Source organism: Poecilia latipinna, unplaced genomic scaffold (genome assembly GCF_001443285.1).
Source record: "Poecilia latipinna isolate Pla-1442-1.1 unplaced genomic scaffold, P_latipinna-1.0 Scaffold256, whole genome shotgun sequence".
In the NCBI taxonomy this organism is placed as follows: Eukaryota; Metazoa; Chordata; class Actinopteri; order Cyprinodontiformes; family Poeciliidae; genus Poecilia; species Poecilia latipinna.
The window spans coordinates 247,995-275,514 of record NW_015112872.1 but is presented as its reverse complement, the minus strand read 5'-3'; the positions used below and the strand labels follow the sequence as shown (position 1 = coordinate 275,514).

At 40.2% G+C, this 27,520-nt stretch overlaps 4 protein-coding genes across 6 annotated transcripts in view; 1 reads left to right on the top strand and 3 right to left on the bottom strand.

Annotated features, from left to right (window-relative positions):
- Nucleotides 1-8,964, bottom strand: part of pgbd5 (piggyBac transposable element derived 5) — a 24,402-nt gene extending 15,438 nt beyond the window's left edge. The window contains exons 1-2 of the mRNA XM_015033060.1: nt 8,181-8,964; nt 2,730-3,160 (exon numbers count right to left, since the gene is read on the bottom strand). Coding sequence (XP_014888546.1) covers nt 2,730-3,160; nt 8,181-8,556 — 807 coding nt within the window. The 5' untranslated portion in view covers nt 8,557-8,964. The remainder of the gene's footprint in view (nt 1-2,729; nt 3,161-8,180) is intronic.
- A 1,319-nt stretch (nt 8,965-10,283) lies between these two features.
- Nucleotides 10,284-13,052, bottom strand: LOC106947808 (THAP domain-containing protein 6-like). 2 transcript variants are annotated; one of them, XM_015033058.1, is made up of 6 exons: nt 12,975-13,052; nt 12,634-12,778; nt 12,243-12,438; nt 12,043-12,150; nt 11,609-11,813; nt 10,284-10,554 (listed from the first exon to the last, which is right to left on the bottom strand). In XM_015033058.1, the coding sequence occupies exons 2-6, from the start codon at nt 12,711-12,713 to the stop codon at nt 10,550-10,552; spliced, it is 594 nt and encodes a 197-aa protein (XP_014888544.1). In that variant the 5' UTR covers nt 12,714-12,778; nt 12,975-13,052; the 3' UTR covers nt 10,284-10,549. The 2 variants fall into 2 exon arrangements, with proteins under 2 accessions (XP_014888544.1, XP_014888543.1); XM_015033057.1 differs by lacking the exon at nt 12,975-13,052 and having other exon boundaries at nt 12,634-12,970.
- Nucleotides 13,053-13,105: 53 nt separating this feature from the next.
- cog2 (component of oligomeric golgi complex 2) lies at nt 13,106-22,344 on the top strand. Of its 2 annotated transcripts, XM_015033055.1 has the most exons (18): nt 13,106-13,188; nt 13,976-14,137; nt 15,561-15,626; nt 15,740-15,820; nt 16,006-16,109; nt 16,372-16,480; nt 16,688-16,867; nt 17,227-17,351; nt 17,550-17,676; nt 17,782-17,921; nt 19,483-19,544; nt 19,624-19,775; nt 19,858-20,043; nt 20,228-20,300; nt 20,895-21,037; nt 21,140-21,279; nt 21,409-21,592; nt 21,702-22,344. In XM_015033055.1, exons 1-18 carry the CDS (start codon nt 13,132-13,134, stop codon nt 21,798-21,800), a joined length of 2,190 nt encoding a protein of 729 aa, XP_014888541.1. In that variant the 5' UTR covers nt 13,106-13,131; the 3' UTR covers nt 21,801-22,344. The 2 variants fall into 2 exon arrangements, with proteins under 2 accessions (XP_014888541.1, XP_014888542.1); XM_015033056.1 differs by lacking the exons at nt 13,106-13,188; nt 13,976-14,137 and adding an exon at nt 15,033-15,213.
- A 785-nt stretch (nt 22,345-23,129) lies between these two features.
- On the bottom strand, nt 23,130-27,194 carry agt (angiotensinogen). Its single transcript, XM_015033054.1, has 7 exons — nt 27,091-27,194; nt 25,899-26,340; nt 25,394-25,760; nt 25,185-25,309; nt 24,929-25,077; nt 23,624-23,780; nt 23,130-23,510 (listed from the first exon to the last, which is right to left on the bottom strand). Exons 2-7 carry the CDS (start codon nt 26,307-26,309, stop codon nt 23,334-23,336), a joined length of 1,386 nt encoding a protein of 461 aa, XP_014888540.1. The 5' UTR covers nt 26,310-26,340; nt 27,091-27,194; the 3' UTR covers nt 23,130-23,333.
- Between the last annotated feature and the right edge of the window lie 326 nt (nt 27,195-27,520).

Below are 27,520 nucleotides of genomic sequence, written 5' to 3'. Positions count from 1 at the left end.
AAAAAAAAAAAAAGACAACTCGGGTCTATTTGACAATCCAATAACTCCACAATATTTAAACTGTTTCCTTTAAATTTGCAGAGCTGAATTAGATTTGGGTGTGACACGACAGAGGTTACGAGATTCCCAAATGAATTTCTGGAATAGTAGGGATCATCTTTCATCAGTTACGTTGATCCGAGAGGCACTTAAGCTGCTCAAACTAAAAGCAAATGAATCAGCTAGTTTCCTCTACTTCCATTACTTTTGTTTTTTTGATGCAGGCATGAACATTGATGCTCTTGAAATATGATTATTTATCCCAAGAGACCCTTCATGAGCAAATACTGAATATGAAGTACAGTGTGTTGGTTATTAGCAATGGAGAAAGTGGAGCTAAATCAATGCTTTTATAAGAGAAACAAAACATGCAACCACTTGGAACGTACATAAGATCTTTTTCTTTTAATTTCTTTATATCAACTGCACTTATTTGCTGAATTGTAAACAGTCTGTTGTCTTTTCAATGTTCGATGCATAAGCACATCACGTATTTATATAAATGCACTCCTTCTAAAATCAAAATACAAAAAGTGCGGTATTTGCTAACTAATACACTTCTGGAAGCTGTTGGTTGTATTTTATTTCGCAAAACATGGGGGGTTTGAGATATTTGTGCCACACCTTATAGCTTCATTTGTTAAAAGAGCGAGACAAGTCTCCTTTCGGTTTACCCTGCGAATAGCAACAAAAACAAGGCTTAGCAACATTACTATTCATGCATTCGTACTCAAACTTGTTAAACTATCCACCAAGTCCATGAGCTTCATATAGTAGTTTCCTTAAGTAGTGACTGCCATACACTCATGCTTTCAAACTTAAACTATAAAACAAGACTTTATGGTAAAGAACTGTTTGACCTTATCTCGGTTTTGAAAAATGAAAACATTGATCCAGAGCCTTTTATTCAATGATTTGTCTCAGAAGTTATCAGTGCTGCAAACTGTGCACATGGTGTGATAGGGCGACCTCAGTCTGAGGTTACATGACCACATCTGCAAATGCTGTGCAAAATAAATCTCTACTGCACACAGCTGACGCTAGTAAGGTTCTGTTTTTTTTTCTTTTTTCTAAAGTTGATCCATTTGTTTTTGGGTCAGAGCTATGCATTTATCAGGTAAAAATCTGAAACGCTTATCCTTTATTGTGATGCTGCGTGAAAAATAAGAGGACTTCTTCGACACAGTTCTCAATGCGACAGTAGCCACCAGAATTTAAAAAAAAAATCCCTTTCTTTTAACTGTATATGTATGAAATGACAACTCATATTCCAATTCATAAATACTATATTGATTCCAAAGGGAACTTCAGTGTTGTTGTAATTTATATCAATGTGAAATTCCAATAATTTTGCATGTGCGAGTTTTAACTGAAACACATGAGTTGCTTTTGAAGGCCAAGCTTTTTGCCAGAAAGTGCAACCTCTGCTGTTTCATACCAAAAAAACAAAACAAAACAAAAAAACATTACCGTGAAATATTACCAGGAATATACCAACAGCCTCAAAAAGGGCTGACATTTCCACTTGAAGCAAAAGGAGTGCTTTCATGTCACACATCACAAAAACAGGCCACATCTGCAAAAATCTGAATTTGATGGTGGATTTTTGATATTTGGTTCTCTGAAGATTTGACCCGGCCAACAGCTTTAAGAATTATACCTAACAACAGTTATTGATTATTTACATTAGAAGCAGACTGTGTGAAGCAGGGTTTTATTATTATCTACTATACAAGACAAAATGAGACAATGCTGACATTTTAAGTTGTCTTTAGCGTCTTATATAAGCGATTAGCATGATGAGCGTTAGCGACCGTCAACAACCATCCATTCTTTAAAGAATGTAGATCCAGACAGTTTCATGGTAGAAAGAGGTTGAACGCTTCGATGAATACAACAACTTTGTTACTTTAATAGTGCCAGATTTTTTTTCCTTATCCAAAAAAATTAAAAAGAAAGAAAGCATATAAATAAATAAAAAACATAAATAAAACGTGGACTGATTGCTACTTCTTCAACAACAGTGCTGCTCATCAGTAGCTGAAAGTTTTGGACATATTTCCCGGCAACCCAAAATAGAAAGTAAAAATAGTTCTCTACTGACCCAGTTGGAAAAGTGAGTCCAAACTGAAGCCAAAAAAAAAAAGAAATTTTGGAGGAAAAGCCAAATAAAAGAAAAAAAAAAAGAAAAAAGCGAGCTGAGCTTTCCTACATAATTAATATGTGGATGGTTTTCAGATTGAGGTTCACATTGCTTCAAGCAAAGCCCTTCCATTGTCTCATTTTAAATGGAAGTGGGGCATTCCTTGCCTTAATATAAAAGTTCACAGATTTGCTCATAAAAGGTTAAACATCATCTAAACTGCTGAGTCAGTAACCATCTGATTTAAACACTTCTACAACTACTCTTTTATGTCTAGATCTAACCTTATCTCCAATTTGACTTTTACTGCAGTTCAGAGAATTGGAAAACTGTCTAAACACAGTTGAAAACTTGCAACTTGGAGAACTAATTAGCATTACGCTAAGTTTCTCACTGAGCCACAAAAGCAAAAATGATTCTGCTAAATGACTCCTCATTTAGCAGAACCATTTCTAAACTTTTGCACTGTACTTTGGTTCCTCACATTACAGCAGAATGAAGAGTCTGAACAGAAACATCAGCCGGCGATCTGGAGACTTGCACGTACCTGTGTCTGCGAGGGCCTGAAGGTGCAGCTGAACGACTGCTGCAGCGAGTCCAGGAACGGCTGGATCTTGTAAAGGCCCTGATTGCTCCCCTGGGACGGGCGGAAAGCCACGATGTGAAAGTACTTGAGGATCTTCTCGAAGCGCGACTGGCTCATCTTCAAGGCGATGCTCCTGTTGCTGAAGAAGCCCGAGCTCCAGATGCTGAGCACCGACTCGCAGCGGTGCACGCTGGTGGAGATGACGAAGCCCAGGAAGGCCTTCATCTCCTGCGCCGTGACGGGACACCAGCCTTCTTCGGAGCCGAAGCGCTCCTGAAACTTCTTGGCGTACATGTTTGTCTGGGTGACCATGTTTTGGATGCAGTTGTCTGGGACGAAGAGCTGGAAAAAGTCCAAGGCAGTGGCAGTGACCGGCATCTTCTGAACGGGTCCTGGAAGGAGACCGAAAGGAAATAAGCAAAATGCTGCAGCAAATGACACAGAACGACAGGAAGTCAGACATAAGCTTACTATCGGGAACGGCTGTCAATCTTAGCTCTTGAAGTTCAGTAACGGACTTTAGTTTGGCTCTTCTGCTCGATGAAATGTTTACTCTTTTTGACACTTTGACAGGAGAAAGTGAGCTGTCATTCTTTAAGCAGAGGAGAACTAACGCAAAGTGCTTCTTGCTGACATAAAGCACAATGTCGCCTCAAAAGTAGAGAAAAAAACAGCATCAAAACAGTTTTTTTTTTTTTTCATGAATGAACCGTGTCAGCCTTTGGTTTGAATGTCAAAGGCCGTGGGCCGTGGCTGGAAAGTTAAGAAGATTTGACAGCCGCCGCACGGTGGCGAGCGTCGGAGTTTGTCGTTTCTCTGCTCGCGGAAGGTCTCAGTGTCTCGTTGCTTTATTGTTATGGCAGGAAATGAGTCGGAACCGCGTCCCCAACTAGCTGAATCAGGCTTCTGACATCTGCCAATAAAGCTTCGGCTGATAAAAGAGCGGCGCTGGGACAGGAGCATTTATAATTTAGTCAAGCAGACACACATGGCAAACACACTGATTAGGTGGTTTATAAAGAGACATGTGCTCGAAACGCTGCAGCTGCGGTTAAATATAACCCTTATCTCAGAGAAAACACAGATAAAATGTCCATTTAGACATAATGAGTAAAGTAGCTTAGTTTGAATAACATAAACGGTGGCTAATTGTAGATTGGAAGATAAATGAATATAGTTCACTTTCAAAGTAGGCTTTTCCACTATTTTCCACAGTTCAAAGCAAAAACATTAGAGACATTATATAAGTAAATGATTTCAGATTTGAATTGATAAATAATCGCAGCCTTACTTGGCTCACATTTGAGTTTTGCTCTGGTTGTTGTAGTTTTTTTTGTTTTTTTTTTCCAGCTTAAGGCTTTTAACACTATAAACCACAGTCCCTCAGGGCTCAGTGTTGGGAAACAAAATTATTTGTTTTATTTATTAACGATATTTGCAAAGTATCCAGGATTCTCTAACCACTTTTATTTGCACATGATAATAATATATTTTGCTCAGGTAGTGATTTACAATTACTACCTGAAATGGTTAAAAAAAAAAAAAAAAAAAAAAAAAAAAGGATCAACATAGAAATGGTTCACAAAAGACACAATTACAAATTCAAATTAATGGGGCTAAGAAGAAAAATACGCAACATATTCTTTACTATTCAGTAATATTTCCATATTTAAGCTATTGTGCTGAGGTTTGGGAAAATAAACTGCAGAAGTAACCATATTCCACAAAAAAACTATCATAGACAACAACATCCACAACAAAAATCCAATACGGATTGTCATTTACCATGTTGGTTACAGAGATAACACAATTTTGCTGTTTTTAAAATAAAAAATGACAAGGATTTTACTGAATTCCCCCAAAAATGCAAATTATATTTATAGCCGAACACAATCTGCTACCAGAAAACATTTCAAAGAAACGGGGAATTTCAACTTTCATCAGCTATGCACTGAAAAGCATTTTACTTACATACTAATAAACAAAACAGTGCTAAGTCATTCTTCATAGTATGATGTGAGGGTGAAGCTTCAAGGATGGTAGAAATAAATATAACTATCAGCTGATACACTAACATCCCTCACCACTCTGTCTGGTTTTTACTGGCTCATCTCAGTTAGAGGTTTTCTCTGAGCTTGTTGACTGCTTCGAAAATAAATAAATAAATAAATAAATAAATTGGAAATTGAGTGGAACAATGTTAAGCTCAATTGAACACCAATGTCTCATTATCTCTAAACAGCAGACAGCAACATTTTCTCCTTGGATCGCTTCTCTGGCTTCTCTGAATGGTTTGCATCAGCTGCGTTAGCCTCTTAAGGTACAATTGCAGACAGCGCCATCGAGACAGGACGTTAGATCTCTGCAGGCCTGGAGGAGGACAGGATGTGGACAAGAGGGACATCGGGAACAATCACGAGAAGATGTCTGCCGCTTGCAGAGGAGATGGCCGAAATATGGGCAGGCTGGCTCAAAGCCAAACTCATTTATGTCCAACTAAACTTTAAAGTTCAATGTAAATCTAAGCAGGATGTAGAGGCACGTTTTCTATAAGGAACAAAACGAAAACATAGAGAAATGGCCTTGAAAATATTCAACCTCCACATTTTTACATGCTACAGCCACAAACCCGTGCAGTTTATTTGGACTTTAATTTGCAGGCCAGCGTAAAGTAGGTAAAATGACAGAAAGCAGATGTTTACACCTTTTCCTCAGAGATCTGGTCTCCGATGAAGAAACGCCAGTTTGTTTTTAGTCTAACCAGCAAATATGCTGTTTGCTACCATTGCCTGATGTACGTCAACCGGGGATTGAAAATATACATTTTCTAAATCATTTACTACCAAATCCACTCAAATCCCAGGACGAAGAAAATCCTACCTGCTGATCAGCTGATATTTTTTTATTCCAGTAGCTGGAGGACAAACATCTGCCTGGTAGAGAGCTTTTATATCCAGGGATTACACGGTGGGAGATTACACTATATTTGTGGCGCATAAACCCTTCACCAAACTGAACACGGTTCAGGCTCAGCTGAGGAGCCAAGGAGAGAACTGAAAATTATCTTTTGCCTGTCATCGTTAAGAGGGTTTCCTAAAATAAACTAAGATGATCTGATTTTAATATTCAGAAAGCTATAAACAGAAAAACGAGACAAATATTCAATGTGGTAAAATAAGCAAAGACAGAAAAATCTGAAAGGGGTTAAAATACTTTCTTTTTTTTTTACAGAATACCTTACTCCTATTATAAAAATGCTTTGTTTCAATATAATATGTAATATTTAGAAAACTTCTGTTACAAAGAAGCGCAAACATCCAATATAAACATCTAATTGAAAGTCTACTGAAAAATGCATTTGTTCAGATTTCTTTAGGCATATCTATAGATTTCCTCTTCAGAATAGCCCATTGAAGTTGAAAAACCTTTATTATTTTTTGTGTCTCTGCATCAACATGTAGACAGAATGACATTTAGAAATACCAGGTCAAAACATGTAACTTGGTTTATGGTGAGGAGCAGCAGTCTAACAGGATGTCAGCAAAGTGAGTGAACTCCTAACTCCTCACCATAAGTTGTTTGTAGAATCTAAAGGTTTAGATATGGGTTTCATAACGCCTTGCTCGCTGTGCAGAGAAAACAAATTCTCATCCGACTATGAACCCTAAAAATCAACTAAAACCTGACCCGAGTGTTTCCTCTAGATCTGCACCTGTCTTCTGCTGCAAAACCAGAACAAACCATCTAGGGTTTGCATGAGGTTTGTGAGCGAATGCGTTCTGACAGGAGCCGATAATTTATGAACACATGACACGGCGTCCAAAGAGTGGAGCTGTCACATCCGCAGTGTGTTTGTGTGATGGGCAGCACACCTTGACAGAGAAATGGGCAGGCAAGTGACAAATATGCAGCCAGACAGGCAAAGCAGTCCAGACGTATTAATATCTCCCTTTGCTGCAGCGTTGGCCGACTTAAGAAGCTTCTGATGCCGTCAGTGTCAGACGCATATTCGTGCACCGATGTTCAGACCGGAGAGCTCCAGATTATTAAGTCTGAAAACAGTTTTGTCACTTTATGTGTTTTTATCTTCGCAGAGTAGCAGCCAAAACCCAGGTTTGCCGTGTTTGTGCAAACAGACACTGAATGTTTTTCTTTTGCAAATCCACCTCAGACTAAAACAGACAGACACACCTGCGCGCTACCTTATAATAACTAAAGAGCAACACCACACCCACTTCAGGATGTGGGAAGTACAAAGCATCCTATAGCTTTCCTTATCTCCATGGGAACTCTGGCTCAAAAAAAACCATATGCGCTCTTACATTTCTAATCATAAAAAAGGTGGATTTTTTTTGTTGCAAGCAAGTTATTTCTGATTCTGCAGTGCTTTCCTTGCACTTTACCCAGAGCCGGGTTCTCATTTTTAAAAAAAAAAAAAAAAAAAAAAAGTCAACAAACAGGCTATGAGCACAGCTGGGCTTGGTTCATATCTTCCAGAGCCACATGCCGCAGCTGCATCCAAAGCTGCAGCGATGCTCTATATCACTGTGGATACAGACTGGCATTCCCTGCTGCTGTGGATGAACATGCAGAAACTGAAAGGGATGGACAGAGCAGGTGGATGGGTTCTCAAAAGAAAACTGAACCAGGCTTGTAGCAAGTGCTAAAAACCACCAAGACTAATATAGCCGAGAACCACACAGCGTAGTGTTTAAAAGAACACATTTTTCTATTGTAAAAAACAGTTTAAAAAAAAAATCATTCAGGCAATAATTATTATTATTTCATGGTTTATTTCCTGTCACTGCAGCTCCATTTGGCCCCGACACCTCATTGGTCAACATGCACAGCTTGTAAACTTCACAATGATTACAGTAACTTCTATAGCTCTAGCCCTGCCCACTGACTGACTGAATGGTAAGGCAAGGCGTGTGTGTATATATAGGACTACTCACTGACTTGTGGGGATATGTAATTGGAAATGATTTAACTACAGCATTGGCATTAAGCTTTTACAGTTTATCTGATTCCCCTATGAATAAGTTAGACAGTTTGTGTGAGGTACCCTGCTGCTTCTCTAAATTACACAGCATGTCCCTCCGCACTGCAATCAAACATGAACTCAGCAGCGTGTGTATCACAGCACTGAGGGGTGAAGTATCAAAGGCTAAGCGTGTGTCATTAACCCTCCAGTGCGGTGTCACGCTCCTCTCCATCGCACATGGATGGAAAGGAGGCGTGCATTCAGTTGCGTTATCACTGCCCTACATTTTCGTAAGAGAGTCAGAGAAATGGCCTGTCTGACCTGAAAACCCACACCGTGTGTTTCCATTCACCTTAAAGCCAGGGGGGCATTTCTTCTCTACTGCACAAATGACCTTATTCGTTCGTCGCGAATCGTGTCTCCCTCACCGTATGTCTCTTTGTACGGCGGGACCGTGACATCCTGCAGCGTCTCCGTCCAGCCTTCCTCCTCCGCCTGACTCCGGGTGAGGGAGCCCGGGGGCCCGCTGCTCCCGCCCGCAGACCCGCCACCAGACCCCCCGCTGTGGCCACAATCCTTGTCCCCGCGTTTTGGATGGTGGTGGTGCTGATGGTGCTGCTGCTCCTGCTCGCCCGCCTCGGCTATGTAGTTGTCGGAGTCGGAGTCCCCCGAGGTGCTGTAGAAGGGATTGTCGCTGCTGTCATCCCCGGACTCGCCGAACACATCGTCGGATATCTGCAGGCTCTCGTACCGGGAGCGGGCCGCTTCCAGGAGAGACAGCGCCTTCCGCCCGCACTCGGCCATCTCCCTCAGCAGTGATGCTCCTTTCCCCCCACCCCGCTCCCCTTCTTCCTCTCTCTCTCTCTCTCTCTTTCTCAGTCTGTCACTACGTCTTTCCTGGCGTGCAGGTAGTCACGATCTGCCAAGATCTTGCAGGAACACGGATGTGTGTGCCTTCACCGTGACACACAGCACCTTACCGTGCACTAGGGAAGCTGCACATTTAAATCCACCTTCCTCTCCCGGCTCGGATGTAGAGCCTGGCGGCCAGACGACTGAGCAGCCGGGAAAAGCTGCGCTTCAAAGGTCCGGAAATAATTCCGCCCCTTGCTGTGCCGACAGGGCTGCGCACTGGGCAGTGCTCAGCATCCGGGTTGATAGAGCGGCGATCTACGCTCTCCACGGAGGAGCAGAAGGAGTAGTAGCCGTCTGCGTCCACATCACCTGACACTGAATCCCCCCAGCGTCGACCAATAAGATCACATTTCCTGATCCAAACCGAGAGGAGGACTTGCACTCATAACCCATGGCAATAATAATAATAATAATTAAAAAATAATATAATTATGTTATGAAAGTGGTCCAGTTTTTCCAGCATTTGACTACACAAATAAAAAGTAGAAAAAGAATGCATTAATGCCTGCTCGTTGTATGTATTAAGGAATATTGTGCATCATTTAATTCTTAGAAATACACCACGTACATATAGATGCATGCACTAAATACCCGTATAAATAATTGAATGATGAAATAATAAATTCCAGATAATGCATATGGCACAGATTTTCCATACAGCAAAACACTGCCAAAAGTGCCACCATCCATTAAAGATTTGTTGAATACTATTAGTAATTGAAAAAAAAGAACACTTAAGTAAATAATACAGACCATGTATTCAAATTAAAAGCTGTTGATTATTTCTGATATAAATGTTTAAACATCAAAATAATTAAAATGCATATTATAAATACGACTATGATTTTTTTTGCCTTAGATCAATTACATAAAAAATACAAAACAATAATAACATTACTTGATGACTACATTAAATAGTAAAAAAGTGTTATAATCCAATTGTCTTCAAAATAAACTACCCCTACATATTGCCCTCAATACCTACTGACGTCAAAAAGTGTCACAATCCAAAAAATATGTATTTTGTTAAAGAAGTATTTGTATATGTGATATTTGAAATTATGAAGAAATGATCTAGAATTACTTAAATGTTCAATAACTTTTTAAATACACAAATTCAATCATATTCAATAAATTTGAATATGCGTTTAGATGAGGCTCGACATACCTTTTGGCTATTACAACCTTTAAGCAAGTTTTAACGATTTTCAATAACCCCACATCTCTGTATTAAAAATGTGTTTATTGATCTGATGTCATTTTCTAATCTTAAATGTCTTCTTTTCATTAGCTGTAAAATATCCACCAGTATGTAACTGATCTATGTGCGGTGATTCACTTAGTGAATTGAGATTCTGAAATAATCAGTATTTACTTAATTGAAAGAGATTTCCTGAAGCCTCAAATTCTCACAAAAATAGTACAATACATATTTATTTTTACCAAAGAGTTTTTATATGATAATGTGGAAATTGAAACTGATGGGAAATAAACCTACAAGGACATTTAGTCTCAGATTAAAAATGATAGTTAATGGATTACATTGACTCAAAACATGTAATACTATATGTCACGTTTCACAAAACAGTAAATTATGAACTGTCCAAAACAAGGACCATAGAGCAATGGATTTATTAAAAGTTCAATTCCCCATTTGTCAGAGAGTCATTCACAGTCAACAGGCTTTAAACTTACAATCATCCCTTTTTATTCAGGATTTCTGCTGGCTGAAATGAGTGATCATCTTTCTGAGGAGGAGTGGCGAACACATTCAGGTAAACCTTGTGGACTGGAACAGCAGGGATAACACAGCTGGGGTTTCAAGAAGTCTGCAACTTTTGTCCAGTGGTGTGATCCCCCTGATCGCTTGAAGCTTGATGCGTCAATCTGCCAGTGAACCAAAATAAATACATGAATAAATAAATAAAAAAGGTTGTTGTGGGCGTAAAATGAAGAATTTCACATGAAACAGCTACAGAATAAAAGTAAAACTCAAACTTTACTATTAAAATGAGCTCGTGACTTATCCATGATGTACTTTGTTTTTATTCAGGCAGAGATGTTTTCATAAAGCTCAACTTTCTGTTGCTTACTGCATGTACCATCATTATCTCTAGTAATACTGGCAAATACAAAAAAAAATATGTTTGTGATTAAGATATGCTTTGAGAAATAAAGCAAAGAGCAGAGTTGACGTGCTCTCACCAGACACTGGTTCACTTAATCTAACAAACAGAGTCACTTCCTGTCCTATATTGGTTTCTGCAAGAACTATGCAGGTTTAATGAACTTGCAAAAACTGAAAGAACTCCTCACAGGTAGGTTTTAATAAAACTGACAGAAACTTTTACTTTTGATGTACCTGTACGTTAAATAGCAAGGGGTAGTTAATACAATACCCCTTGCTGTTTGCACTGGGTTCAAAGTGAAAGAAAGGTTTTACCCCCAGAAAACTTGCAAAGTCCGGTGGTTGGGTGCAGTCATTCATCCAGCGGCCCGTCGTGTTTTTGAGTTAAAAATTTTTAAAGTTCACAGGAGATTTGAAAGTATCACTTGATAATTATGTGTTATTGAAAGATCGAAAGGTTTATACCTGAACACCAACTATAAAGTCTAAAAAAATGCAAACATCTTAAAAAGACCTAGATAAATAAGCAATGCTTAGCCTGGTGGGGGCACAAGTAAAGCCAAGGTTGCCCACCAGGCTTATAATACACTGAGGGGAAACTGTGGACAGTCTTCAACATCACAGGGACAGGATGTGATCCCAGTTTTGTTCAGTGTTTTCATAATTCAATAAATCATTTCTAAAGAGATGACATTGTGGAGCTAACCCTCCCATTCCTTGATGGTCAAACATTTGATAGAAATTAATTAAGTTTTTTTTTTTTATGTTTTCTTCTTGGAACTGACATTCTTTACAGCTGATCACTGGACCTACCAGATTCCTGGAGCAGCTCAATCTCTATTGCCTCTGATAGCATTCCTCTTTCTTCTAATCGTTCCAGGAGTGACTTTAAAACTTGTTTCTGTCTCCTCTCTCGATCCTTTGCATTTCTGAGTTGTCGTTCCAGCTCCTCGATCCGTGTTTGAGCGTCAGATAGCTTTTTTTTTACTTGAGTAGGATCCAGAGCATAATGATGATCCTACAGAAGGAAAGATTTGTTGACTAAAGCAACACTTTTGCCGTAAATTGCTGTGAACTGTTTATGTTTTAAGAAAGAAACCGTTTTAAAACTCTGAATCATTTTGGTTTCCACTTCACATCTATGTTCTACTCTGCAAGTGAATCACATATAATCTAAATAAAGTATGTTGAATTTTGTAGATTTAAATGAAAAAAGTCTGAAAGCTTTTGCATGAGACTTTACTTACAGAAACTGCAGGCTTTGGAGGTTCTGAACATTTGGGCGCAGGGACGGGATCCTTGATTGGCTCCAATGCACGCCTTGATGTCTTCGTTGACCTGGTTTTAATGGGCCTCTTCAGATTTGAAAACAGAGATATATTAGTGAGAAAAAAAATAAAATAGGTGGCAACCCAGGTAAATCTGTAAGAAATCTGTATGTACTAACCCTCTTTAGATGGTTTGGAAAAGATGCAAAAACAGAAGGGATAACACCTTCCCTCAATCGAACAGTTTGACCAGTTCTGTCAAAATCAGCTTGAGTAAAGTGATCACTACAGAGCACGGTTTTATTAGATGGCTTGAAGTCCAGTCTTCTGAATGCTAAGATCCAGGCTTTTCTGAGTCCAGGGTCTTTGGGGAACCTTTAAAATAAACAAATTCGTGAGAGATTTACTTCTAATTAGGCCAATAATTTGGTGAGTGTGCATAAAGTTAACAACGTGAAAGTATGTTTTGCTTGGTAACAACAATCAAAGCATATACCGTTAATGTTTTTGATAGTTTAAATTACATTAACAACGGCAGATAAGATTGAAATACAACAAACGTCAACTCACTGGTGAAAAGTTATCCCTCGATGTTTACTTAGAATGGTTCGTCTGTTTTTACAGCCATAAGCCGAACAGGATACCGGCATTTCTGGATGTGGTCACGTTTACAATAAAAGCTGCTCTAATCGCCTGCTGCCAACGTTGACCTACCTAAGATGGCGGACACGAAGACGTACGTCTGAACATTAGCAAATACGGTATCTAACCGTATTTATCTATGGTCAGGCAATTTTTGTAGCACAGTAGAAGTACAGTTGTATTGCTACAATAAATCAAAAGTGAAGAAAATGTACTTATTATAAGTAAATACGGCAAACTCTCCGTAAAGCGACAGGACAACACTCCTCACCGCCTCAATGGCGTCTGAAGACCCCCCAACCTCTAGAGGGCGCGGTGGTGTCGCGGGAAGTGCCATGTTTGCGGAAGCTACGCTGTAGCAGCTAACCTGACAGTTTGTCATCTTTATCCGTGAATGTTGTGCTGAGCTGTCGTTTGAGATCCAAAATGAATTTACCGAAAGGACCAGATTCTCTGTGCTTCGATAAAGATGTTTTCATGAAGGTGAGAGTTTGTTAAACTCGCGTTATTTTAGAGGGCTATGGTTAGCACCTGCCAAGCAGTTTAGCATTAAACAAGACAAATGTCGATATTTGATGTTAACTGTTGATGTTTAAAGATTTATTTTTGATATTGTGTCCAAAAATGTATACACATGCATTCGCCTGCGGTTTTAATTTCCAGCATCTGCTTTATTACAACCAGTATGTCTTAAGTAAAGGACTAAATATTCATGTTCTCAGGATCTCTTATTTACTTTACCTTGCAGAAGTACCTACACACCTTTAACTTTTACACTTCGTCACTGAATTTTATTTGATAGTTTTAAACACAGTTGTGCAACATTGTTTACAACTAGAAATCTCACACGTGTGACGTTCATTTGGTGAATGCACAATCCTCATTGTGAATTTATAAAAGCAAAGCTGAATCTAATATAGAATCTAAGTCATAATTCGAAAATGTATGTATTATCCATGCAATTTAGCGAAGATGCTGCCGACACACCCCAAAAGACTTGCAGCTGTTATTACAGTAAAGATTGGCTCCACAGTTGACTAAAGGGGAATGAAGACAAATGGATGCCACACAATTTGTAAAAGAAAAACTTGTATCCATTTCTTTCTGATTCACAAGTGTGTGCTACTTACTTATAGTGTATTATATAAAATCCCACTGAAATACCATATAAGTTTGAGATTTTTGTATGAACAAAAGAAAACTTGGTTATTTTTTATGATTATCTCTGTGTGTTGGAACTGCCACTCACATTTTCTGCTGTTGCATCCAGGACGATTTTGACGTCGACCAATTTGTGGCCGAGTGTCGAAAGCAGGTCCAGCTGGAGGAGATGAGAGAAGACCTGGAGATGTACTACAAACTGCTGAAAACAGCCATGGTGGAGCTCATCAACAAGGATTATGCAGATTTTGTCAACCTCTCTACCAACCTGGTGAGTTGTTTTCACTGCATGTCCATCGTTCCACTGGCAGATGGAAAGAGATCGGTAGGACAGGCCAGTTTATATGAATGCATGCGTGACAACCACTGCTCATAATAACACCAAAAGTAATAAGTTACATTTTGGTGATGTCACAAAATTAACACAGCAACAGATCAAGGATCTTTTCAGTGCATTGATTTGCATTTTTATTGTGTTTTTTTTCTGGTTATTGTCATGCTTTTAATCAAATTTTCTTCCTTCAGAAGATTTTACTTGTTTTCTGTATGGCTGCAATAAAGCATTTAAATCTAATATGAGAACACAAACTTGGCTACCATAGCAAAATTTCCACATAGATTCTACCTTAGATATATATATATATATATATATATATATATATGGTAGAATCTATGTGTTTTTTTTAAACCATAAGTTTTAAAAAGCCTCCCTGAATTTAATGTAATATAGTAGTAAAGACTTATAAGTTGATTGAATTTTTTTTCCAAAAGTACACAAAACAAAAATAGTGTTAGAGTAAAAAGCATGACCTCATGTGGAATATATTGCTAATTTTGAAACAATAAAACAGTCACAGTAAATAATACAGATTGTCTTCATGCATAAACATGGCCATTAGGAAACTTTTAAACTCATTTGCATTCATTTTCAAAGACGGGGATGAAAATTTATTTGGACCTCTCTCTCTGCCCTCACTCATATCAATGTACACAGGCAATTTAACTTTCACAACCCGCTATATTCCCCAAACGATTTAAACAAAACCTTCAACTAGAGTTTTTTTTTATTATTATTATTATTTTTTACTTCCTTCCCAAAAATATTTTCATCAGCTCCGCATTTGACAGATCATATTTGTCATAACTCATAGTTCGTTTACATCAAAAATAATTATAATATATAATATGTCATTCAGCTATCGCTTAATAGCAAGCAGTTATATAAAGTGAGTCCGTTCATCTCTCATTGGGTATCCATATGCCAGAATGATTGAATCAAGATCAATTGTCTTGGATGTCTGCAATGATTTCGGGGATCCAGCAGATGTCGCTATTGAGCAATAAATGGTCAGTTTCCGTGTCGTTAGAATGTAAGAAACGCTCAGTGAAACGTCATCATCTGACATTGTCCAAGCGTGTCCGAATGAACACAGGCTTCATCTGTTCCCCTCATCTGTGATCAAAAATCTGTATTTGCCAGTAAAATGTTAAATTCACTGTGTTCTCAAGAACTTCCTACAGCATTGATGCATTACAAAGCGTTATGCTCATCAGAGGCAATTAAGTTTGGATACGAATTCTACAGAATGAGTATTTCTGTGTACAAGGCAATAAACTCACCTCAGATAGATTGGATGTATTATATGTGTTTCAAAGTAGATATTTCTTACTGTGAGTATTATTTCTCATCTCAGGTGGGAATGGACAAAGCCCTTAATCAGCTTTCGGTGCCACTGGGACAGTTACGAGAGGAGGTTATGGTATGAAGCCCTAAAAAAAAAAAAAAATCATAATAAGTTTTGATCTTTTCTTTGCTCTGTATTTTCATACCAATTCAAAATATGTTGTTGTTGTTTTTGTTTTTTTCTGGCAGAGTCTGCGTTCCTGTGTGAGTGAGGTGATACAGGCCATCGATAACCAACTGTCCAAACAGGAAGACCTGCAGAAAAAAAAGGTTTGGAACTTTTTCCCCAATATCTGATCTTTATCTGTAATGTAATACAGTCACCTGCTGTCTGCGGCAAACTGGGCGAATTCAGTTAGAAAAAAACTGAATTCTACTTCTCTACTGTTTAATTAGACAACAAAGTGGAGCGTCTCCGCTTTGTGAGGTGACCCGTCTTTGTTATTGCCCCTCAGGTGTGCGTGCTCAGGCTGATTCAGGTGGTCCGCTCGGTGGAGAAGATTGAGAAGATCCTCCACTCGCAGAGCTCGAAGGACTCCAGTTCTCTGGAAATCAGCAGGTGGGAAACAGAACAGACTCTCCATTTGAACTTTTTTTTTTTTTTTTAATTGATGAACAAAAGATGGTTCACACTATACAAACGGCAGATGCCGTATAAAACTATACAAAGCTTCTATTACAGAAATAATATTGATTCAGTATTAATTTCCTACTGACTTTGCGGAATGCAAATACATGTTGGAGGTTAATATTTGCTCAGCTTGGTTATATGTTTATGTCCTCATGAGTGATTGTGTGTCTGTGTGTGTATGCATGAACAGCCCTTTGTTAGCGGGCCAGATCCTGGAGCGGATTGCAACAGAATTCAACCAGCTTCAGTTTCACGCTGTGCAAAGCAAAGGCATGCCCCTGCTCGACAAAGTCAGACCTGTAAGTGTCGAACGGTTCGCCGCAGACGATTGATAAACGAATAGCTTCTCTCCCACTTGATTGAATGACTTGATTCTCTTTTTATCTGTCCTGATTGCCCAGAAAAGCCTTGTTGTGTCTGTGTTGTGCTTTTTCATTGAAGTCATATATAAAAAGACGAAGCAGTGGCAGCGTCTGTTTTTGACGCAGTTTGTTGTGTTCTGGCAGCGCATTGCGGGGATCACCTCCATGCTGCAGCAGTCGCTGGAGGGCCTGTTGATCGAGGGTCTGCAGACGTCCAACGTGGACATGGTGCGCCACTGCCTGAGGACGTACGCCACCATAGACAAAACCCGAGACGCAGAAGCGTTGGTGGGACAAGTGCTGGTCAAACCATACATGGACCAGGTACGCATCTTTGATGTTTTTTTTTTTTTGCTAGTTTTTTTTGTTTGTTTGTTTTGGGGGGGGGGGCGGGGGGGGACTTCAGATGGGGTTTTGTAAAATTTTAGCTGGGCCACTTTTCTTCTTAACTAGGCCGTACGAGGAAAACATATTTTAGTTTTTGGGGGGGAAATCTTAACAGGTGTTAAACTTGCCGTGTTGATTTTTAATCCACTATTAGACTAAATGTGACCTTAGCTTAATTTTATATTCTACACGGGAGCAGGCTGCATGATGCAAATGAAAAAAAAGAAAGATTTTAGCAAAATCCTGCATATTTTGCTTGTTGGCGCTAAAGATTGCGTGTCTTCTTCTCTTTCCAGGTTATAGTAGAAGAAGTTGTGAAGTCCAGTCCGAGCGGTCTTCAGCTGATGTTCTCCAGACTGTTGGACTTTGTTCCTCACCACTGCAGACTGCTCCGAGAGGTGACTGGAGGAGCTATATCCAGGTATTATTAAAATTAGAATAAATTCAACATGAAGTCATTCTTTTTGTATTTTTTTAATACAAAATTAGGTTAGCTAGATGCTGTGCATCTTCTATTTTTTTTTTTTCTACAATCTAAAAAATACCACATACTCTTAATAATAACAACAACTTGGTAAACCAGTGAAAACGGCTTTAATTTGTCCTTTTCCCCCCTCAGTGACAAGGCTGACACCGTGCCAGGTTATGATTTTCTGGTGAACTCTGTGTGGCCGGAGATGATCAAAGGAGTAGAGGAAAGGTTGGCTTACATCTTCAACCCTGGAAACCCAGAGATATTCTACGAGGTACGCAAATGTTTCTGGCACGTTGCTCAAATCGCTCTTTAGCAGAAGTTTGCCATATTCTATGAACTTCAAGGTTTGATCTGCGCTTCTTCTCCCGTGTTTTAGCGCTACAGCGTTAGCATGGACTTCGTCCGGCGTTTCGAGCAACAGTGCAGTTCTCAGGCCAGTGTGAAGAGACTGAGAGTTCATCCGTCGTACACCAGCTTCAACAACAAATGGAACCTGCCTGTCTACTTCCAGCTTCGGTAAATATGCCCCCTAATTTGTTTAACGTTTTATTAATCCTGGATATCTGTTACTGAATACACAACGCACTCACACACACCTAGAGTCGGGCTGTAAATCCAGGCTTTGTACAGCGCCGAGTGAAAATAAACTCACTCACTTTCAAACAAAGCTTAAAAAAAAAAAAAAAATGCATTTTTGTCTAAAATGAGTTTTTAGCATCCTGAAGGTGAATGTCAGACGGTAACGAAGCAAACATTTTAAGGCTTTCTGTGGAAATGCTGCATCATGAAAGGAGAAATGTCTTGCTGTAGCACTTTTTCATCTCCTTAAAACACAAATAAATCGTCACCTAAAATGTAATATCTTGAAGATGTGTACGGAGGTAACTTGATCTTGTATTATTTAACCCATTGAGTGAATCAGATCAATGAATAAGCTTCAGTCCGCCTCCTCCAGTTACACTGAGAACAAACATCTCTAAGTTGCTTTTCAGGCTCCCAAATCCTTGATCACAAGAACGATGGAAAATCCTGGTTTCCTCTGATTTTGACAAGAAATTCAGTGAAAGTGTCTCTGCACTTTTAGTTTTCTCCAAATGTGCTGTGCATGTAAAAATAAACATCAACCGCATGGTTTTCACAATATAAGGATTTCATGTCAGTCGATGTCAGTATGTTTTGGATTAGCTTTTGTTTTAAGTGCAGCCAAAGTAAAGGGGGCACACCACACTTTTTAAAAAGTTGTTTGTAATTTGTGGTTGTAACGCGATCGAATGTGGAAAAGTGACATGAAACCTGGAAAGTTTGTTCGTTTTACTTTGTTGTATCGACCCCAAAAACTAAGAAGATGGACTCATTGCTTATTAGATTACATTTTTTAAAACTGAAATTATTGATTTCAGGGATTTCTTTTCAATTCTTACTAAACCGATGATCATTTTTGAGGGGAATGCATTTTTGCAGAGAGGAGTGCATGTGAAAGTCAGAGTTTAGGTCCAAGTGAAAATTCTGCTAAGTGTGTAATTTGTTAAATTGACGTCTTTTTGCTTTTTCGGGCCCAGAGAGACAGACTGAGATTAAAATAACGGCCTGTCAGCGTTCTCTGTCGATAAAGACAACTTGGCAGGCGCTCACCACACGAACAAAACCCGCTTTTACCAGAATCTGGGAAACGACTTCTGGCCGATGGTCTCAAAGAGACGAGTGACTCATAACAAAATGTCAATTGAGAATGTGTGTCAGCACATTACTGAACGTTGCTCACCGCTATGACGGTAGATCCTGGCTGCTGGTGAGGTTGGGGAAAAAGTACAGAAGTCCTCCCGCCGCCCACTCTTTCTCCCCCACACAGAAACACACAATAAAACACACAATGTGCAGGTCCATCTCTGCACGTCAGAGCAAAGATCAGGCCGCCTGTCCACATTTCACAACCCAAACCCTCCGCGGCTAAGCTTTTCCGGGAAGTCAAAAAATTTCCACGCACGTGGTGTTGAGCGTTTTCGAAGCCGTGCTGGCGCAAACGTTGAGCTCATAACATTTTGTCCTTCCGTTTTGAATATTTTCCTCCATTTTTCAGGTACAAAGAGATTGCCGGGCGCCTGGAGAACACCATAGGAGACGGATTAGAAGCAGCGCCAGGTGGGGAGTTTATTCCCAAACGTCGGTATTTGCCGCACACGTTTCCCCACAACGCCCCTATGTTTCTGCTCCTTTCCAGCTGGCAGCTCGTTCCACCTGCAGGTGTCTGAGGTGTTGTGGTCCTGCTTGGTGAGGTGCTGGTCGGACAAGGTCTACCTGTCGCCTTTGGCTCATCGCTTCTGGAAGCTGACTCTGCAGCTGTACTCGCGATATGCCAAGTTTCTGGATGAGGTAAAAGCCAAATGCGGAAATGAAAGAGGAGCGAGAAGAGCAACCCTGTCCAGGCTTTACCTAACCGAGCCAATCCACGCAGGCGCTGACTAAAACCCCGGCCATCGAGACGCCGAAGGAGCCGACCAGACCCCTGCCGAGCTCGGCCTCTTCCACGTCCAGCCGAACGTCCCTGGACGAAGGCGGCAGCGAGGGCGGCGGCCCGGCAGCTCTGTCCACCAAACAGCTGGTTTTCATCGCAGCTGACGTTCAGAAGCTGCAGGAGAAGGTGTGTGTGCACCCGGTCTGAAGACAGAACCACACAGAAGAAGCACTGAGATGTTGCCTCCATTACACATCATCTGGTTGTGGTGTTTGCTTTCCCTTTGTTGGTATTCCAGTCTGTTTTGTAAGATTACAACCCCAAACTTCAGTATAGTTTTTTTTTTTGTTTTCTGTCTTCTTTCGTTTAGATCCCAGAGTTCTCAGAGATGGTCAGACAGCGATTAGATGCTATCGGGATCAAAAACTTTGCAGTTGTAGAAGGTAAGCACACTGGCAGCAGGTTTTTTTTTTTATTTATTTATTTTCTTGTCAGATTACGACGGAAAGGTAAAAAAACAATCAGAATATTTTTTCACTGTTCTTTTTATATTTCTTTAACATTGAGCAGTTATGAAAAACTTAGGATGTTTACACTCCTGGAATGTAATTAAACATCAAATCTCACATGTTTTGTTTCTTGTTTTTGTGGACATTTTAAGTTGCGCTCTTTCCAGTTGATTCTTTTATGAAACGAGGCCAATTATGATACCAGTCAAATAAATCTTTAATCTATTTATAAGATACATGAGCAAAAACTAAGAAAGATTACTTGTCAACGCTTATATGAAATGACTCACTGCATGTGGGGAAAAAGAAATGCATGGGTCACATCTTAAATAGCACACAGTCAGAGAAAAACAGCACATTTCCCAAGAAATGTTAAAAATGCTCCCTTTCAAAACTGGAAAATTAGTTACAAAAACGCGGAAACTATAAATAAATAAATAAAACATGCAGGAGTCGATGATGACGTTCGTTCTCTATAAATTCTTTCACTGCCGCTTCCTGGACTCTCACAAGCGTTCTGTCTGACAGATGCCCTCGCAGACTCCAGGGTTCGCCTGTCCAGCAGCATCCCGTCTCTGAACACCAGGATGACGCAGCATCTGACCGAACGCTCCTGCCGCTTCCTGAAGAGCGCCTCTGAGGTCCCGCGACTCTACCGCAGGACCAATAAAGTAGGTGGATCTTTCCCCCTGCCCCACATATTATCAGCTCACACTTGTAATCTCTTCGAATATTTTGCTTTTTTTGTTCCCAACGACTCTTTCCGTGTGAAGGACCTACCAGTTCGAGCATCGGCATACATGGACAACGCTTTACAGCCATTACACCAGCTGCTAGCAGACTCCACAGGGCTGGTCAATCCCCAAACGGCACAGGAATGGCTCCGGGTTACACTGTCTGACTGCACACAGAAGTAAGTCTCAAATATACATTTGTGAAACTAAAATAACCCAAAGAGGTTGTGATGCTACTTGAAAGAAGATCCTGTGCAATGAATTTGGTCTTTAAAAAAAAACAAAAAACTCTTCTTCTCTTTTTTCAGGTACTACGAGACCATCTCAGAAGTGCTGAGCTCGGTGAAAAAGATGGAAGACAGTCTGAAGCGTTTAAAGCAAGCCAGAAAAGGTGCAAGCGCCGCTGTCGCAACAGGAACCAACGGTGGGCCGACGGACGACAGCAAGATCCGTCTTCAGCTGGCGTTGGATGTGGAATATCTGGGCGAACAGGTACGTGTCGCTTTAATACACAAACACACACGATCAGAGCTCAAAGCGCCTAGTGAAGTAGCAGGCGTTTTAGTTTTACGTGTCATTTCTCTGTTTGCTTTTGTCTCAGATTCAGAAAATGGGCCTCCGGCCCAGTGACATCTCCATGTTCTCCACCCTGATGGAGCTCGTGAAAGAAGCCCGGGACCTCGCCGAACAGAACCAGTAGACCGTCCGCTCCGAAGCCAACGGGGATTTCTCTGCACACCTTCAGATCTTTCTAAGAAATGAAAGTTTCGTCCGCGATGACACGAGTACGAAAGAGAGAACTGACTATGAAATCATCTTCCGAATCACTGAGCCGTCGCGGTGCAACAAACGACCTGGCTCCATGTGTTACTATGGGATCATATGCTACTGTGTAGCGTATCCTCGCTGTAAAAACTGCTTTGTTGTTCACCTCTTGGGGTTTGAATGTTTCTAATAGATCCAGATTTTATTTTCAAAGGGTAAACTCAGTAACAGCATGTTTATTTAATTTTTTAAATGCCTCACAGATAAAAAATGGTGTTAATGTGGAATATGTTCAAACTAAGGTTTCAGAATCCAACTTAATAACTTGGGAATAAAGAAAAAAGGCTTTATATCATCTGTGTCTTTATTTACAGATGATTTGGTAGCTACAAGTGATCCTGAACAGGTTGTTTATTTCCTTTGTGTGTTTTTTTTTATTATTTCTAAAGATCTATTAAAAAGGGTAACTCTGGGAAAAATTGTTTTGTCTCATTTAATAAAGCGATAAGATTAGGTTAATTTACAGAACCATTCTAACGTTTTTTCAGCCCTTTTACCGAAATTGTCAGGAAAATATTTAGATTTTTTTAAAGATTCATTAACAGTTTTTCTGGTAATTTGGTCACTCTTTGGATCATAATTCCTGATCCAGTTGTTTTCAGTTTTCTGGCAGGAACCACAAGATATTCATTTAAAAAAAAAAAAAAAATCTAAATTTTAAGGTGTTCATGAGGCGATGCACCCGACCGAAGCCTCCATTGTAACTGAAAGAGAATCAAGCCCACAGCACCATACATCCTCTACAATGCTTAACAGTGGGAATGCAGCATTTTTACACCAGACCCTCACAGAGTATTTTACAGAAAAGCTCAATTTTGTCTCAGCTGATCAAATCATTTGCATTTAAATGGTAGGAGTGGAAAATACCTAACATCATACCTGACTGTTTGGTGTCTCGTTTTTAAGCTCTGCTTTTGTTTTGCTTGCTCCTTTATCACTGCATTGTTGATTAAAATAAAATTTAACTTGGGTCCTTCGGTAGGAAGTTGAGACGAGCAGCATCCACACATAACCCATTCTTCTGGAATGTTTTATTTATACAATCACAGGCAAACAAAAATAAACTCTTAATTACAATATTATAAGAAGTTATTAATTTCAAATAGACTACTTTACCAAGCCTACTGAAATGTTTTGTGGAGAACATCATGAAAATATTACAAAAAAAAAAAGGATGGGAAGTTTTAAACTAGTTGTCGGTAAAGAAGTCTATCCATAAATACTACAACGAGACCTCCAGTGATTCCAGTAACTTTCTGTGTGCTGACCTTGAGTAACCATAACACTGTTTTAATGCTGAAAGAGACAAAGCCGTAGCTTCATCTCTCGTCTATGCTGTCTGGTAATTTCTTTCAGACACAGCAGCACTTTGACGGTCCGGTCATCTTCTGTTCAGTATCAAACATCTTTAGAGGGTAGGGTTGGTGATCTTTCCCAGCAGCAGGATCGATTCGTAATGCTCCTCTATAACGGAGAAAAAGAACGGTCTGTTGATGGACAGCTTCAGAGCGACGCCTGCTTCTGTAGGCCCGGCCTGAGGTTCTGCAGCTTCTCCTGACATCTCAAACATCACGTTGTTCATGGCCTGACAGAAAAAAAACAAAAACACAGAGCTATTAATGACACAAACTGTGAGCGTTTTATTTTTTTTATTTTTATTTTTTTTACATGACCACAAGATCAGTTCATCTGGTTTACCTTGTCTACGGAGAAAGGGCTGGTGTTGCTGAGGCGGCTGAACTCGGCCTGGGAGCCCAAGAGCGTGGACCCCAGAGAGGTGTTCATGGTGGACAGCAGGTCATGGATGTCAATCACAGAGGACAGGGAGAACTTAGGGAGGGACAGCTCCAACAAACTGAGAACCAAAAAAAGGAAAAAATTGAAATTTCTATTACCAAAATGGGAATCGTCTCATTCTTTCTCTGTCGTCCAGACAACTGAGGCTAGTAAAACTGTATGATGGCAGTAAAAATGTTATAATGAAATATTTTCTGAACTTGAATGCCCAAGTTCAGTTTCCAATGTGGCTGTTACTCATACAAAAAAGTTACTTTTAATGTTAGAAACTATTTAGTTGTGTTTGTGATGGTTGGTTTGTCATTAAACAAAGAAACTGAACAACCTCAGCTTATATTCGTAGTGTTTAAATGCATAAAATAGGAAGAAATAATTATCTTTCTACATAGTAGCTAGCCACAACATGTGTAGTGCCTATAGTGAGTTATCATTGGTCACACGACAAGCTCCTGCAGCCTGAGCCACCAGTCCTCCTATACCAGAAAGTCCCACTTATTTTAGACTTGCTACAAATCCTCTAACTTCTGTACTCAGAAGTTTGAAGATTTTTGTTTTTCCTAATGCAACAAGAAAGTCGCCTGAAATCGAAATTTCACCCGAGGGCGTCAGATGTTGACAAGCAGCGTTCGGTTTGATATGTGATGTGACCTCCATGCATGAAACTTTGCAAAACTATTCATGAGCGCTTGTGGCAGTTTGTTTTTTTCTTAAACCAGCGGCAGACAATGTTGTGCAACCTCTGTTTCTGAACATTTTCCTTTGGTGCTCGAATGCATGAAAGAGAAACAAATATTGCTATTTTGCATTTGTGTTAAAACACCACAACAACTAGCAAATTCACTTGATTTTCCAATTTTTAGCTAGAATACACTCAATTCGCGTGAACCCGAGACAAATATCTTCACAGCCTCTGGCTGAACAGTACAGCTGATCTCTGGTTGAACTGGATACAAACTCTCAGTTGTGTTAATAAGGAGTTTTAGTAAGCTCTGCATGTTTACGACAAACTGCACCATTACATATTGTCATTACTTTGTTATTGGAAATGGAAAAAAAAAAAAAAAACTGGTTAAAATACAATATTTGTTTACATTTATATTCCAACTGTCTTGAACTGCTGATGCGTGCGACAAAAATATTTTCAGTCCGTCCGCTTGACTCTGAAGGGATTAATTAATAACTCTCTTTACAAAAACCTCGTCTCACCCTTCCCGGAGGTTCTTGTGCCAGCCGCCCATGAAGCTGGCGAGCAGTTTGTTCTCTACGTGACCGAGCGTTGTTCCTTCGTGAGGTAGCATGAGCAACATGTGGCTCTGTTTACTGAGAGGCAGCTTCACAACAGTGCACCTATTCACCTTCAATAAAACACACAGCGGAGGAGTCAAAATCTCTTCTCAATCTGATGAACTGTTGGGCCATGAATGTAAGGAACAAAAGAAAATAGAATAGGAGAAAGCTGTACCTTGTCATTCAGGTAGTGGTAGTTATAAGTGCGCGTCATGGTTGAAGTCGTTACTTTTGTCGTTTCGTCCACATGAAACTCTTCCATGGAGATCTTATCGGGTTGGAAAGCTGCCATCCAGTTGCCTAAACAGACACAAGCAGAGAGCAAAAGTCAGGTTTTATCCTCCAGTTGTTCCTGTGATTGAAATGGAAAGGCAGAGCTCATGCCTTTGAAACTGAAGGATGAGATGAAGAGAAAGTTGCTGCTTGGGTTCAGGCCTTTGAAGACATTCGTCAATTTCCCGTCGGACGTTTTCTCCACAAAGCTGTTCACCAGTGTTTCCGCCTCCTCGTGCTTGGAGAAGTCCACGCCTCGGATAAACGATTTGTCGGAGAAGTCTTGTGTTCCCTGAATAAAGTCTCTCGATAGCTGAGCGTCGCTCCGTGCGAAGGCCCAGACCCGAGTGGTGATTTCATCTCCAGACCCATCGTCCACCAGAGAGTTAATGTCTTGCAGTGTACTGAGGATCTTATGTCCGTCTACTAAAGACACACAGTCCTCTCTGTCGGTGCCGCTACTGAGGCCTAGAAACTCCTAGAACAAAAACAAAAGATTGATAATGAGCAAAGGATGAACATTTATGATGGCAAGGTCAGTAAGTTGTGCTTTCCAAAAATAAAATCAAAGTAGAGCTCAAAAACTACCAATAAAAAGCAAATCGAAGGCATGCACCTGAAACGAGCGTGCCGTCTTCTTAGAAGCTCCGAGGTAGAAGGCAACAAGTGACCCATAAGTGTTGACCGGAGAGAAGACGGTGTTGTTCTGCTTTCTGCTGAAGGCATGGTACATCCTCAGACCCAGAGGGTTCAGCAGGCCAGCCAGGACTGCCATCCTCTTTGTCATGTTCTGCGTCTGTGCATCCAGGCTTGACAAGTCCCTGCTGTCGGGGGTCAAAACCTCAACATCGAGGGCCTCCACGGCGACGGTTTCGAGAGGCTTCACGGCGGAGCCTTGCAGAGTCTCACAGCTGACATTGTCGACGGCAAAAAGGTGGAAGGGGTGAATGTAGACGCGGTTGGCTTGGCTTCCGGAGATCCAGCAACACGCCAGGGCCGCTAGAAGAAGTGGATGTAGCTTCTGCATTTTGTCTTCTGTTGCTAAGACGGTTCTCTCTCTGTGGGTGAACACAGATGCATTATTCAGTAATAAAAGTAACTCACTGTTTTATTTCATGAACCACCGTCTCTGCCCCTCAGAACATTGGGGTTTGAGGTTATCTCTCCCGGTTACAGGGTCATGGAAACAGCTTTCATCACTAATCTGGTTGCATCTGGTTTTGGTTCTCTGAGAGGTCAGCTGGCAAAGGAGGCTCACTGATCGCAGGCAGAGATAATACACACAGGAGAGGATTGGGGGAAATCCACAGTAGATTCAACAATTCAATCACGAGCTTAAAGGGACAAAGTTAATAAGACACAAATGTTTTTAGTAAATTAGTAAATGTTCAAACTGCCCAGTAACAAATTTGAATGTGTGGACTGATGGACTCTTGTGGGATTTAAGCAAACATATGGTCTGTTATGCAGCACAGACCACGGCCTTGGTTTCTGATCAATACGACTGGCGACTAAATGTTTGTTTATTATTGAGAAAACTCCTGAGCTGCAACGACTTCTGTCAAAAATAATGACAGATAATCTTTATCGTCTCTCCCAAAGGTGACAGAAGTTTTCTTTTAACAGGAAACAGACTGCACAACTTTAGCAGCTCTTTAAAATGTGGTTCTCAGTGTTTGTTTTGAACTGAACCATCAAACGAAACTCGGTTACCAAGCTGACATTTGCAAATGCAAAGATTCTCTGTAATTTTTCAGCTTTCTAATGCAGTTTTTAGTTAATCTCAAAAAGACAAAACTGACTCTTACCTTGTGTGTCCGCAGTGACTGAGTGAGGTTCAGAATGAGGATCCCAGATCTCTGCTGCTTTATTTAAGTCCAGCTGGTCAGCAGCGGTGGTTACACATTAACCAAAGATAAACTGAGTCAGGGGCTTTACTGTCATGAGTCACAGTTCGCCTTGTGCTGATGAACAACTGATATAGATTAAAGTTTGTTTTGACAGAAAGGGGAAAAAAAAGAAGAAAAGCTTAACTTCCATAGAAGTACATCAGGAAGTTTAAGAACCTCTGAACTTGTGTGTATTTTTTTTTATTTTTTTGTAATATTGTCTGGCTGAAAAATTGCAGAATATTGGGAATGTTTAGGTCCGGAAGGATTGTGGTAATTTTCCTCAGCATAGGGGTCAAGCAAACAACGAGTCTACAAGTCACACCAACGTCAAAGAGTTGACCAAACA

Coding starts and splice junctions, on each gene's coding strand:
- agt (XM_015033054.1), bottom strand. CDS start 26,309: ATGCAGAAGCTACATCCACTTCTTCTAGCGGCCCTGGCGTGTTGCTGG. Junction 25,310..25,393: donor CTCATCCTTCAGTTTCAAAG/GCATGAGCTCTG, acceptor GTGTCTGTTTAG/GCAACTGGATGGCAGCTTTC. Junction 25,078..25,184: donor ACCACTACCTGAATGACAAG/GTACAGCTTTCT, acceptor GTTTTATTGAAG/GTGAATAGGTGCACTGTTGT.
- LOC106947808 (XM_015033058.1), bottom strand. CDS start 12,713: ATGCCGGTATCCTGTTCGGCTTATGGCTGTAAAAACAGACGAACCATT. Junction 12,439..12,633: donor CGAGGGATAACTTTTCACCA/GTGAGTTGACGT, acceptor TTTATTTTAAAG/GTTCCCCAAAGACCCTGGAC. Junction 11,814..12,042: donor CTCCAAAGCCTGCAGTTTCT/GTAAGTAAAGTC, acceptor TTCCTTCTGTAG/GATCATCATTATGCTCTGGA.
- cog2 (XM_015033055.1), top strand. CDS start 13,132: ATGAATTTACCGAAAGGACCAGATTCTCTGTGCTTCGATAAAGATGTT. Junction 15,627..15,739: donor AGTTACGAGAGGAGGTTATG/GTATGAAGCCCT, acceptor TTTTTCTGGCAG/AGTCTGCGTTCCTGTGTGAG. Junction 16,481..16,687: donor TGCTCGACAAAGTCAGACCT/GTAAGTGTCGAA, acceptor GTGTTCTGGCAG/CGCATTGCGGGGATCACCTC.